The following is a 13643-nucleotide window of genomic DNA, read 5'->3' as shown; positions in this document are numbered from 1 at the left end:
ATTCATCCATCCATCTAACCTTACATTTTCAATCCACTTTTGTTTACATAATCTTATCATTCAGGACTTTGAAAAAGAAAAGAAAGAAATGACAATCTTTTTTTGATGAAAAAACTTACTATATATATAATTTTTTATTTGTATTGATGAATAAATACAAATTTAAAGTAAAATTACAAAATGAGTAAAAAACTCATTACATCTCATGACCCAACCTGCCATCCATCCATTCATCTACTTACGCTTCTCCAGCTGGTCCTAGATCAGCCTTGTAGCCAGAAGATCCTGAAACCCTCACTAAAGAAGTCTCAAACATTAAAGATGGGACTTTCTCTTTTTCTCTTTTCACCTCAGTTCACTATTAAGAGCCTTTAAAGACCTACATTGGTCAGAAAAAGCAACCAAACCTCAGGCAGCGTTGATCGATCTGTCCTGACATCATGAGTGGATCAGACGAGGACAGATGTCCAACATGTAAGATAATAATGTTGATGAGTCGATGTCAACATAAACTAATAAAAGGTCTTTCTTGGCGATGAAAACACTTTTAGATTTTAAAATCTGTTTATGATAAAAGTATGAGTCAAAAATGGACCCTGAAGAATTGACCTTGTTAAATCTGATCTGCTCGTACAATTTTCTATTTGTATTTTACGAGCTGCTGCGTATCGTTACTGTACGGTTGTGGTTCTGTTTCAAAGACGTTCTTGTTTTGAACAATAAAGTCTCTGGCACTGGTTCTGCAGACGGATCACGACTGAACATCAGTACAAACACACTGGTAAAATGTATCGTGGGATTTATTGCGATAAAAGTAAATAAGACACGATGTCATCAGTGAGCAGTGATCGTCTGTGTCGGCAAAAATACATAAAATACAAAACAACGCTCGCCATCAAAGAGGAATAAAACGAATGAATACATCAGAGAAGATAAAATAGAATTCATCACCCGTTTAACTCTTTTTACAATGCCATGAACTTAACTCGTAAATTCTTGTGCTTTGGATTTTTTTTGTATATGTTTTGTTCTCCCTTCAAATACTGCAGTCGACAAAAGATACTTGGATTCACAAATGAGTTTGTTCATGTCTTGATTTTCTAAAGTTTGAAAATCAACTTTTTTTACATAATTTTCTCATTCAGGACTTGGAAAAAGAAAAGAAAAAAATGACAATATTAAAACTTTTTTATACCTATAGACCTATGAATACACAGATACACTTATGTACTATACTTTACTATATATATAATGTTTTATTTTTATTGATGAATAAATACAAATTACAATTACACATTAAGTAAAATTACAAAATGAGTAAAAAAAACTCATTACATCTCATAAAATGAACATTACATACATAAAAAAAAGTGTTGATGATCTTTGATATATTACATAAAATACAACTAGGTTTCATCAAATTTCTCCTAAAAAATTGAACCAAATGTAGTAGAAGTTCTTCGATCCAATTATTAAATGAAAGTGTTTTTTCTGTGGAAAATGATTTTAGATTAGACAGACTTTATTAATCCCTCTGGAGATCTCTTTCGGGACACTGGGTTTCCAGTTCACAGCAGACGATGGTTTCATAAAAACAAGAACAATAACAAAGTGCAAATAAAAAGAACAAAGGTCAGGGGATGGAAAAGTGCAAATAAAAATAAAAACGTTCAAGGGATGAAAAAGTGCAAATAAAAAGAACAAAGTTCAAGGGATGGAAAAGTGCAAATAATGAGAACGAAGTTTAAGGGATGAAAAAGTGCAAATAAAAAGAACAAAGTTCAATGGATGAAAACGTGCAAATAAAAACAACAAAGTGTAAGTGATGAAAAAATGCAAATAAAATGAACAAAGATCAATGGAAGAAAAAGTGCAAATTAAAAGAACAAAGTTCAAGGGATAAAAAGTGCAAATAAAAAGAACAAAGTTCAAGGGATGAAAACGTGCAAATAAAATGAACAAAGATCAATGTAAGAAAAAGTGCATATTAAAAGAACAAAGTTCAAGGGATAAAAAGTGCAAATAAAATGAACAAAGTTCAAGGGATGAAAACGTGCAAATAAAATGAACAAAGATCAATGGAAGAAAAAGTGCAAATTAAAAGAACAAAGTTCAAGGGATAAAAAGTGCAAATAAAAAGAACAAAGTTTAAGGGATGAAAACGTGCAAATAAAATGAACAAAGATCAATGGAAGAAAAAGTGCAAATTAAAAGAACAAAGTTTAAGGGATGAAAACGTGCAAATAAAATGAACAAAGATCAATGTAAGAAAACGTGCAAATTAAAAGAACAAAGTTCAAGGGATAAAAAGTGCAAATAAAAAGAACAAAGGTCAAGGGATGAAAACGTGCAAATAAAATGAACAAAGATCAATGGAAGAAAAAGTGCAAATTAAAAGAACAAAGTTCAAGGTATGAAAAAGTGCAAATAAAAAGAACAAAGATCAAAAACGCAATGAAAATAATCAATCTTTTATCAACGTTGAATAAATGTTATCATCGTAGTTTCTTTCACCTTCACCTTGTCACTAAAGAAAGTGTATCACCTGGACAGTCTGTCTGCTGTGATTTCGCTTCTTCAGTCATTTTTAAACAGTCGCCTCCATTCCTCTCTCCTCCCCCTTCCTCTCCCAGCCCTCCCCTCCCACAGCACCTGATCCAGACCACCATCCATCCATGGTCCAAGTGGCACCTGCATCCCCGGCACAGACTCCTCCAGGTGAATGAAGGTAGGTTCGTCGTGGCAACAGGATCCACGTTTTTAACTTCCGTCTGAATCCAAAGAAGCGTGTCAGCGGAGATGTTGGTGGGTTTGCTACTTCTGGGCATCATCCTCTCAACTATACCAGGTAAGACCTCAACTTATGACCCATAACATGTTGACAAATGTAGCTAAATTTGTGATTTACTCGTTCAAATGTCCGTTGAAACATGTTAAATCCGTGGCGAGGTCCTGCCGCTGACTGTCCTTCACACTGTTATTTATAAGTATTGATCGTCTTTTGTGCAAGGTGGTCACCCTGGCAGGCAGGTCAGTGTCACTGTCTGCACTTTAGAGCGGCTTCAGTGTTGTGTGCTGCTCTGAGGTGATGGTTCAGAGGAGCCTCTAATGCAGGGGGCCGCGACCCTACTGAGGGTCACCGAAGGTCAACTATTGTGCACACTTGGCTTCAGGTCGGGTGGTCTTTTAGCAGCTTTTTTATGAACGTCTTCGATCTGAATTTAATTGATTTTGTTGTTCATGTTCTGTTGATTTTTGTGTGTGATTTCACTGTGAATTTGCATCACTTTAGTCTAATTGAATGTCTTATTTTATATTATAAATTAGTTCTTTCTTAACCATATTATTAGATGATATAAATGATAACATTTGACGTGATAATATCATGTCGCGGGCAACTAATGGCCTACAGGATTCAGGTTTGAGACGCCTGCTTTAGGGTGTCCCAATTCAACCCCTTAACCCTCTCCCTTAACCCTCCGTCTCCTCAAACACGAGTCTCACTAAACATCTGGAAAAGCCTCATCTTTCTTTGCTGTTGACTGAAGGCTCAGTGCGTCAGTTATCAATGATAACAAAATAAAATGACAATAATTCTACAAATAAAAAAAAACTCCTTCTGATCCACTGAAGTTTATAATAAGTAAATTAAATGTTGGATTATTTGTATTTGCACCAAAACAAAGGAAAATCTTCCATCTGCTTTATTTTATTATTATTTTTTTTAATGTTTTATATAAAAATAAAATTAAGAATATTTTATTGGACAAACTTGCTGAAGCTCACTTATTCTTTTGGCGGATTTATTCAATTGTTGTTAAATAATCTCTTAAAATCTGAATTTATTTTGTATATTTGTCAGGGTATCTGTGATCTTAGTTTCCTTCTCTCAACATTCAACGTTTTTCTTGAACATCCTAGTGTTATGACTAGTGAGATGTTTCTTGAAGGAGTCAGTAGATCATCAAACACAGATGTTTCTTGAAGGAGTCAGTAGATCATCAAACACACATGTTTCTTGAAGGAGTCAGTAGATCATCAAACACAGATGTTTCTTGAAGGAGTCAGTAGATCATCAAACACAGATGTTTCTTGAAGGAGTCAGTAGATCATCAAACACAGATGTTTCTTGAAGGAGTCAGTAGATCATCAAACACAGATGTTTCTTGAAGGAGTCAGTAGATCATCAAACACAGATGTTTCTTGAAGGAGTCAGTAGATCATCAAACACAGATGTTTCTTGAAGGAGTCAGTAGATCATCAAACACAGATGTTTCTTGAAGGAGTCAGTAGATCATCAAACACAGATGTTTCTTGAAGGAGTCAGTAGATCATCAAACACAGATGTTTCTTGAAGGAGTCAGTAGATCATCAAACACACATGTTTCTTGAAGGAGTCAGTAGATCATCAAACACAGATGTTTCTTGAAGGAGTCAGTAGATCATCAAACACAGATGTTTCTTGAAGGAGTCAGTAGATCATCAAACACACATGTTTCTTGAAGGAGTCAGTAGATCATCAAACACAGATGTTTCTTGAAGGAGTCAGTAGATCATCAAACACAGATGTTTCTTGAAGGAGTCAGTAGATCATCAAACACAGATGTTTCTTGAAGGAGTCAGTAGATCATCAAACACAGATGTTTCTTAAAGGAGTCAGTAGATAATCTAACACAGATGTTTCTTGAAGGAGTCAGTAGATCATCAAACACAGATGTTTCTTGAAGGAGTCAGTAGATCATCAAACACAGATGTTTCTTGAAGGAGTCAGTAGATCATCAAACACACATGTTTCTTGAAGGAGTCAGTAGATCATCAAACACAGATGTTTCTTGAAGGAGTCAGTAGATCATCAAACACAGATGTTTCTTGAAGGAGTCAGTAGATCATCAAACACAGATGTTTCTTGAAGGAGTCAGTAGATCATCAAACACAGATGTTTCTTGAAGGAGTCAGTAGATCATCAAACACAGATGTTTCTTGAAGGAGTCAGTAGATCATCAAACACACATGTTTCTTGAAGGAGTCAGTAGATCATCAAACACAGATGTTTCTTGAAGGAGTCAGTAGATCATCAAACACAGATGTTTCTTGAAGGAGTCAGTAGATCATCAAACACAGATGTTTCTTGAAGGAGTCAGTAGATCATCAAACACAGATGTTTCTTGAAGGAGTCAGTAGATCATCAAACACAGATGTTTCTTGAAGGAGTCAGTAGATCATCAAACACAGGTGTTTCTTGAAGGAGTCAGTAGATCATCAAACACAGATGTTTCTTGAAGGAGTCAGTAGATCATCAAACACAGATGTTTCTTGAAGGAGTCAGTAGATCATCAAACACAGATGTTTCTTAAAGGAGTCAGTAGATCATCAAACACAGATGTTTCTTGAAGGAGTCAGTAGATCATCAAACACAGATGTTTCTTGAAGGAGTCAGTAGATCATCAAACACACATGTTTCTTGAAGGAGTCAGTAGATCATCAAACACAGATGTTTCTTGAAGGAGTCAGTAGATCATCAAACACAGAGATGGTTCCAAAGCTTAGGAGCAACAGTCTGGAAGGATTTCTCTCCTCTGGTCCTGAAGTTCAGGAACCATCAGTAGATTCTGATCCACAGACCTCAGAGCCCGAGCTGGGGTGTTAGTCTGGATCAGATCACTGATGGAAGGTCTGACCATGAATAGATCTGAAAGTAAGAACCAGAATTTTAAAATGATCCTGAAAGAAACTGGCAGCCAGTGAAGAGTTTGAAGGAGAAATGTGAGTTCTTCTACTAGAGTGGCTCAGAATTCTGGCTGCAGAGTTTAGTATGAACTGCAGGCGAGACACATCCTTCTGGTTTAGACACGAAATAAACTGTTACAATAGTGTAAACGACACAAACACATGGATTATAAGATCCAGATCATGTTGTGACAACATTTTCAGTTTAGAGTTTTTCCTCAGTCAAAGGAAACGGAATCATCACGAGAGTCGAAGCTAGTTTAGCTACTTTACTGTGTTGTTCAATGTTACGAACAAACAGACGTATTTAATTTAAAAAAGACATTCAATCCTTGCGCTGCTCGCTCACTTCACTTTGGTCGTACATTCACAATATTCTTTGGAAGTCCATCGAAGCCCTTCGGTTCTGACCTCCCTTTAAAGGCGTCTTCATCTCAGCACTTCCCCTACAGCCAGAGAGTTGGTTCGTCTCTGGAGCTGAACCAAGGTCTAGAGTTACGAGGAAGAACTGAGACTCAGCCTCAACGTTCACCTGAAACTCTGCGTATGTTTCAGATGAAAAGATCTACATGTGTTGTCTCGCAGGGATCCAGAGCCGGTGGAGCGTCTCGTTCTCAAGGAGAGAAATCTGTGTTTGGGCCGGAACCACCGTGACGCTGCCGTGTCGCTATGATCATCCGTCAGGTATGGATCGAGTCCAATTAAATCCATCGATTAATTGATTTTATTCTTCCCTCTGTGAGAAATATCGCAGCAGAAAATTCACAAAATATACATACACATTAGTTTTGATTTAGAGTACACATATACAATATACAATATACATATACAATGTGTATACAATATACATGTTTTATTTATATATATAATATTGTATTTTTGTATTTTGTCAATATTGTATTTTGTATTTACTTATTATTTGTGTTTGTATTTTGATGTAATTTGTGTGTAATATCAGCTTCTTTTTTTTTACATCTTGGTAAAATAATAATTTGGAATTTAGTTCTTTGCATTTTATAAATATAGTATCTTTTATTTTATCCAAAAATGTATTTTTTATTAGTATTATTTGTATTATTTTATTTTTATTTTATAATTAATTTTGTATTTTGCGGCTTGTTTTAAATCAAGAAAGCATGTATGTATTTGATCAATATTGTATTTTTGTATTTTGTCTTCTTTTTAAAAAACAAATTGTGTTTTTGTATTTTTGTATTTTATCAATATTTTATTTTTGTATTCTACCAAGATAGTATTTTTGTATTTTATCGAGATGGTATTTTTGTATCTTGTTTAATAATGTTTTTCTCTCGGTAAGATCAATGAAGTTTATATCCATCTTTCTTGTTATTTAACAATATATTCATGTGTATTTTTGTATTTTATCGAGATATTATTTTTGTATTTTATCAATATTGTATTTTTTTATATCTTGTATAAACATGTATTTCTCTCTGTAAGATCAATTTAGTTTATATACAGTATATCTTGTTATTTAAACAATATATTCATGTGTTTTTTTGTATTTTATCGAGATATTATTTTTGTATTTTATTGATATTGTATTTTTTGTATCTTGTATAAACATGTATTTCTCTCTGTAAGCTCAATTTAGTTTATATATATCTTGTTATTTAAACACTATATTCATGTGTTTTTTTGTATTTTATCGAGATAGTATTTTTTGTATCTTGTATAAACATGTATTTCTCTCTGTAAGATCAATTTAGTTTATATATATCTTGTTATTTAAACACTATATTCATGTGTTTTTTTGTATTTTATCGAGATAGTATTTTTTGTATCTTCTATAAACATGTATTTCTCTCTGTAAGCTCAATGATTATATATATATCTTGTTATTTAAACACTATATTCATGTGTTTTTTTGTATTTTATCGAAATAGTATTTTTTGTATCTTGTATAAACATGTATTTCTCTCTGTAAGCTCAATGAAGTTTATATCTATCTTGTTATTTAAACACTATATTCATGAGTATTTTGGTTGTACTTCTTATCAAATGTGTCGTTGTGTCTCATCTTCTCTTGTCCTCCGAGGTCACTCTGTGAAGCGGGTCATGTGGTTCCGTGTGTCCAGTGAAGGCCGGAGAGAGTTCTGTCATCACTCGGACCAGAACCAGATCAGCCTTTCCTACCGAGGTCGCACCAGGTGAAGGACCGACGACCCCGACTCTCTGCAGAACCTTCAACGGGTCCACCTTACAGGTACATCGGAGGAAGCTACTCCAGCTGCTCCGTCCAGATCCGAGGGGTCCGGCTCAGCGACGCCGGTCACTACTACTTCAGGTTCGAGACGGACCAGGCCTCGGGCAGGTGGACTTCTGCGGACAGCGTCGCTCTGGAGGTCACAGGTGAGCCTGGTCGTGATGTTCACCTGCAGGTGTGATGGACGGTGTGCTGCAGACCTGCAGGTGCAGCTTCATCCTGTTCGCAGCGACAACACTTACGGCGCCGGAGAGAGTGTGTTGGTCGGATGCAGAGCTGCTGGTTGTGCTGCTCCTGGACGAGGCCTCGCTCTGTACCGGTGAGTCCTGGACCTGTATGTTCAGTCTTTACTCATCACAGGTTTTCTTTGAAACGTTCTCATGGTGAACACAAGGGCTCGATGGTGGAAAAAGCAACAGTGGATTTTTGTTCTGCTCTCCATCTGGACTCAAGAGAGTTTTGAAGGATTCTTTATTCACTTGCTGTGTTCAGAACAAAAAGGAGAATAAACTTAAACTTGGACACAAAATACATTTAATCGCTTCAATACTTAAACATGTGTTTATTGTTAAATTTATATAATTTTTTTGAATAATTGAATAAAATCATTTGTAAATTCAAATGTTGAATTTTAATAATTAAATACATTTTTATATATATATATTATTAGTGTGTATAACTCTCTCCTACAACTCCTTGTATAGTGAGTTCCTTTTTTGTAAAAATATATTGTAATCATTTATTTTCTTTTGCAAATGTTTATTGTTGTTGATGTATTTTTATATTTTATTATTATATTTGATTCATTATTGTGTTTTTTTATGTGTTGTAATTTAATTTTGTGTTATTATTTTATTTGTTTATTATTGTTTTTGAAAGAGTAAATTAATAACAAACGCTGCAGAGTATCTCTCTCTATGAAGTCAGATCAGGTTCCACATATACCCCTAACATGACATGTGTACTCGTGCTATTAACTTGCATTGACGTTACTACATATTCATACTCGTGATCTACAAGTTACTAAAGTTGCTAAACAAAATCTGTGACTCACACCTGCAAATTCAAGAGGTTGTGTTTAGTAGCTTGTTTAGTAACTTGTTTAGTAGCTTGTTTAGTAACTTGTTTAGTAGCTTGTTTAGTAACTTGTTTAGTAGCTTGTTTAGTAGCTTGATTAATAACTTGTTTAGTAGCTTGTTTAGTAACTTGTTTAGTAACTTGTTAAGTAGCTTGTTTAGTAACTTGTTTAGTAACTTGTTTAGTAGCTTGTTTAGTAGCTTGATTAATAACTTGTTTAGTAGCTTGTTTAGTAACTTGTTTAGTAACTTGTTTAGTAGCTTGTTTAGTAACTTGTTTAGTAACTTGTTTAGTAGCTTGTTTAGTAACTTGTTTAGTAACTTGTTTAGTAGCTTGTTTAGTAGCTTGTTTAGTAACTTGTTTAGTAACTTGTTTAGTAGCTTGTTTAGTAACTTGTTTAGTAACTTGTTTAGTAGCTTGTTTAGTAACTTGTTTAGTAGCTTGTTTAGTAACTTGTTTAGTAACTTGTTTAGTAGCTTGTTTAGTAACTTGTTTAGTAGCTTGTTTAGTAGCTTGTTTAGTAACTTGTTTAGTAACTTGTTTAGTAACTTGTTTAGTAGCTTGTTTAGTAACTTGTTTAGTAACTTGTTTAGTAGCTTGTTTAGTAGCTTGTTTAGTAGCTTGTTTAGTAGCTTGTTTAGTAACTTGTTTTGTAGCTTGTTAAGCAACTTGTTTAGTAACTTGTTAGTAGCTTGTTTAGTAACTTGTTAAGTAGCTTGTTTAGTAGCTTGTTTAGTAACTTGTTTAGTATCTTGATTAGTAACTTGTTTAGTAACTTGTTTAGTAGATTGTTTAGTAGCTTGTTTAGTACCTTGTTTAGTAACTTGTTTAGTAGCTTGTTTAGTAAATTGTTTAGTAGATTGTTTAGTAGCTTGTTTAATAAATTGTTTAGTAGCTTGTTTAGTAGCTTGTTTAGTAACTTGTTTAGTAGCTTGTTTAGTAACTTGTTTAGTATCTTGATTAGTAGCTTGTTTAGTACCTTGTTTAGTAACTTGTTTAGTAGCTTGTTTAGTACCTTGTTTAGTAAATTGTTTGGTAGATTGTTTAGTAGCTTGTTTAATAAATTGTTTAGTAGCTTGTTTAGTAGCTTGTTTTGTAACTTGTTTAGTAGCTTGTTTAGTAACTTGTTTAGTAGCTTGTTTAGTAACTTGTTTAGTAACTTGTTTAGTAACTTGTTTAGTAAATTGTTTGGTAGATTGTTTAGTAGCTTGTTTAATAAATTGTTTAGTAGCTTGTTTAGTAGCTTGTTTTGTAACTTGTTTAGTAGCTTGTTTAGTAACTTGTTTAGTAGCTTGTTTAGTAACTTGTTTAGTAACTTGTTTAGTAGCTTGTTTAGTAGCTTGTTAAGCAACTTGTTTAGTAACTTGTTTAGTAGATTGTTTAGTAGCTTGTTTAGTAGCTTGTTTAGTAACTTGTTTAGTAGCTTGTTTAGTAACTTGTTTAGTAACTTGTTTAGTAGCTTGTTTAGTAACTTGTTTAGTAGCTTGTTTAGTAACTTGTTTAGTAACTTGTTTAGTAGCTTGTTTAGTAGCTTGTTTAGTAGCTTGTTAAGCAACTTGTTTAGTAACTTGTTTAGTAGCTTGTTTAGTAACTTGTTTAGTAACTTGTTTAGTAGCTTGTTTAGTAGCTTGTTTAGTAACTTGTTTAGTAGCTTGTTTAGTAACTTGTTTAGTAACTTGTTTAGTAGCTTGTTTAGTAACTTGTTTAGTAGCTTGTTAAGCAACTTGTTTAGTAACTTGTTTAGTAGATTGTTTAGTAGCTTGTTTAGTAGCTTGTTTTGTAACTTGTTTAGTAGCTTGTTTAGTAACTTGTTTAGTAGCTTGTTTAGTAACTTGTTTAGTAACTTGTTTAGTAGCTTGTTTAGTAACTTGTTTAGTAACTTGTTTTGTAGCTTGTTTAGTAGCTTGTTAAGCAACTTGTTAAGTAACTCATTTAGAAGCTTGTTTAGTAACTTGTTTAGTAGCTTGTTTAGTAGCTTGTTTAGTAGCTTGTTTAGTAACGTGTTTAGTAGCTTGTTTAGTAGCTTGTTAAGCAACTTGTTTAGTAACTTGTTTAGTAGCTTGTTTAGTAACTTGTTTATTAACTTAGGAACTTGTTTAGTAACTTGTTTAGTAGCTTGTTTAGTAGCTTGTTAAGCAACTTGTTTAGTAACTTGTTTAGTAGCTTGTTTAGTAACTTGTTTATTAACTTAGGAACTTGTTTAGTAACGTGTTTAGTAGCTTGTTTAGTAGCTTGTTAAGCAACTTGTTTAGTAACTCATTTAGTAGCTTGTTTAGTAACTTGTTTAGTAGCTTGTTTAGTAACTTGTTTAGTAACTTGTTTAGTAGCTTGTTTAGTAACTTGTTTAGTAGCTTGTTAAGCAACTTGTTTAGTAACTTGTTTAGTAGATTGTTTAGTAGCTTGTTTAGTAGCTTGTTTTGTAACTTGTTTAGTAGCTTGTTTAGTAACTTGTTTAGTAGCTTGTTTAGTAACTTGTTTAGTAACTTGTTTAGTAGCTTGTTTAGTAACTTGTTTAGTAACTTGTTTTGTAGCTTGTTTAGTAGCTTGTTAAGCAACTTGTTAAGTAACTCATTTAGTAGCTTGTTTAGTAACTTGTTTAGTAGCTTGTTTAGTAGCTTGTTTAGTAGCTTGTTTAGTAACGTGTTTAGTAGCTTGTTTAGTAGCTTGTTAAGCAACTTGTTTAGTAACTTGTTTAGTAGCTTGTTTAGTAACTTGTTTATTAACTTAGGAACTTGTTTAGTAACTTGTTTAGTAGCTTGTTTAGTAGCTTGTTAAGCAACTTGTTTAGTAACTTGTTTAGTAGCTTGTTTAGTAACTTGTTTATTAACTTAGGAACTTGTTTAGTAACGTGTTTAGTAGCTTGTTTAGTAGCTTGTTAAGCAACTTGTTTAGTAACTTGTTTAGTAGCTTGTTTAGTAACTTGTTTATTAACTTAGGAACTTGTTAAGCAACTTGTTTAGTAACTTGTTTAGTAGCTTGTTTAGTAACTTGTTTAGTAGCTTGTTTAGTAGCTTGTTAAGCAACTTGTTTAGTAACTTGTTTAGTAGCTTGTTTAGTAGCTTGTCGTTGTACACTTAGAAAATATAGTCAATGTTTATTTTTTTATTTTTTTCACGACTGCAAGTCTCAATTACGCATGTGTACCTTCTGGTTTACAAGTATGAGTATGTAGTAACGTCACTGCAAGTTAATAGTACGAGTACACATGTCATGTATTTGGAACTTATGCACCTGATCTGACTTCATATCTCTGTTTTGACGTGTACAGCAGTGACTGATCTTCATGTTCTGGTTCCAGGAATGGACTGAACTTGGGCTCCTTCGACGCCTGGACGACCATCGGCCGCTTCGACGCGCATCACGCCGGCGTCTACACGTGTCGCCCGGTTCCTCCTCAGAAGGTTCAGTCGCCGCCACTCCTGGTGTCTCTGGGCCGTAAGTGTCGTCCTGAAGTATCAACAGGATTGGTTTGTAAAATCTCTCGTCCCTGCAGACGCTCCTCACGACACCTCCGTCAGCGTTTACCCCCCCGGGGAGGTCAGTGAGGGGGGGGCGGTCACACTGACCTGCAGCACTGAAGCTGCTCCGCCTGTGGAGAGTTTCGCCTGGTTCAAAGGTCACTGTACACTACTTCAATCAATGAATCACACAAAGATAACTGTAATTTGTGATATGAAATACTAAAGACGTGTCTCAGATCACGACAACGGCAGTATCTCTAAAGAAGTATAAATATCTCTAAAGAAGTATAAATATCTCTTAAAAAGTATAAATATATGAAGTAATAAAGACGTGTCTTAGATCACGACAACGGCAGTATCTCTAGAGAAGTATAAATATCTCTTAAAAAGTATAAATATATGAAGTACTAAAGACGTGTCTTAGATCACGACAACGGCAGTATCTCTAAAGAAGTATAAATATCTCTAAAGAAGTATAAATATCTCTTAAAAAGTATAAATATATGAAGTACTAAAGACTTGTCTCAGATCACGACAACGGCAGTATCTCTAAAGAAGTATAAATATCTCTAAAGAAGTATAAATATATGAAGTACTAAAGATGTGTCTCAGATCATGACAGTGGCAGTATCTCTAAAGAAGTTTAAATATCTCTAAAGAAGTATAAATATATGAAGTACTAAAGATGTGTCTCAGATCATGACAGTGGCAGTATCTCTAAAGAAGTTTAAATATCTCTAAAGAAGTATAAATATCTCTAAAGAAGTATAAATATATGAAGTACTAAAGACGTGTCTCAGATAATGACAGCGGCAGTATCTCTATAGAAGTATAAATATCTCTAAAGAAGTATAAATACATGAAGTACTAAGGATGTTTCTCAGATCATGACAGTGGCAGTATCTCTAAAGAAGTATAAATCTCTCTAAAGAAGTATAAATACATGAAGTACTAAGGATGTTTCTCAGATCATGACAGCGGCAGTATCTCTAAAGAAGTATAAATCTCTCTAAAGAAGAATAAATACATGAAGTACTAAGGATGTTTCTCAGATCATGACAGCGGCAGTATCTCTAAAGAAGTATAAATCTCTCTAAAGAAGTATAAATACATGAAGTACTAAGGATGTTTCTCAGATCATGACAGTGGCA

At 33.9% G+C, this 13643-nt stretch overlaps 1 protein-coding gene across 1 annotated transcript in view; it reads left to right on the top strand.

Moving 5' to 3' along the window:
• Positions 1-2793: 2793 nt before the first annotated feature.
• Positions 2794-13643, top strand: part of LOC148066998 (B-cell receptor CD22) — a 37276-nt gene continuing 26426 nt past the window's right edge. The window contains exons 1-7 of the mRNA XM_087806345.1: positions 2794-2848; positions 6313-6411; positions 7787-7898; positions 7955-8100; positions 8153-8273; positions 12330-12466; positions 12525-12647. Coding sequence (XP_087662471.1) covers positions 2800-2848; positions 6313-6411; positions 7787-7898; positions 7955-8100; positions 8153-8273; positions 12330-12466; positions 12525-12647 — 787 coding nt within the window. The 5' untranslated portion in view covers positions 2794-2799. The remainder of the gene's footprint in view (positions 2849-6312; positions 6412-7786; positions 7899-7954; positions 8101-8152; positions 8274-12329; positions 12467-12524; positions 12648-13643) is intronic.

Source organism: Callionymus lyra, chromosome 13 (assembly GCF_982586985.1).
Source record: "Callionymus lyra chromosome 13, fCalLyr1.hap1.1, whole genome shotgun sequence".
In the NCBI taxonomy this organism is placed as follows: Eukaryota; Metazoa; Chordata; class Actinopteri; order Syngnathiformes; family Callionymidae; genus Callionymus; species Callionymus lyra.
The sequence above is the reverse complement of the archived record's forward strand: the minus strand, read 5'-3'. Positions and strand labels throughout refer to the sequence as shown.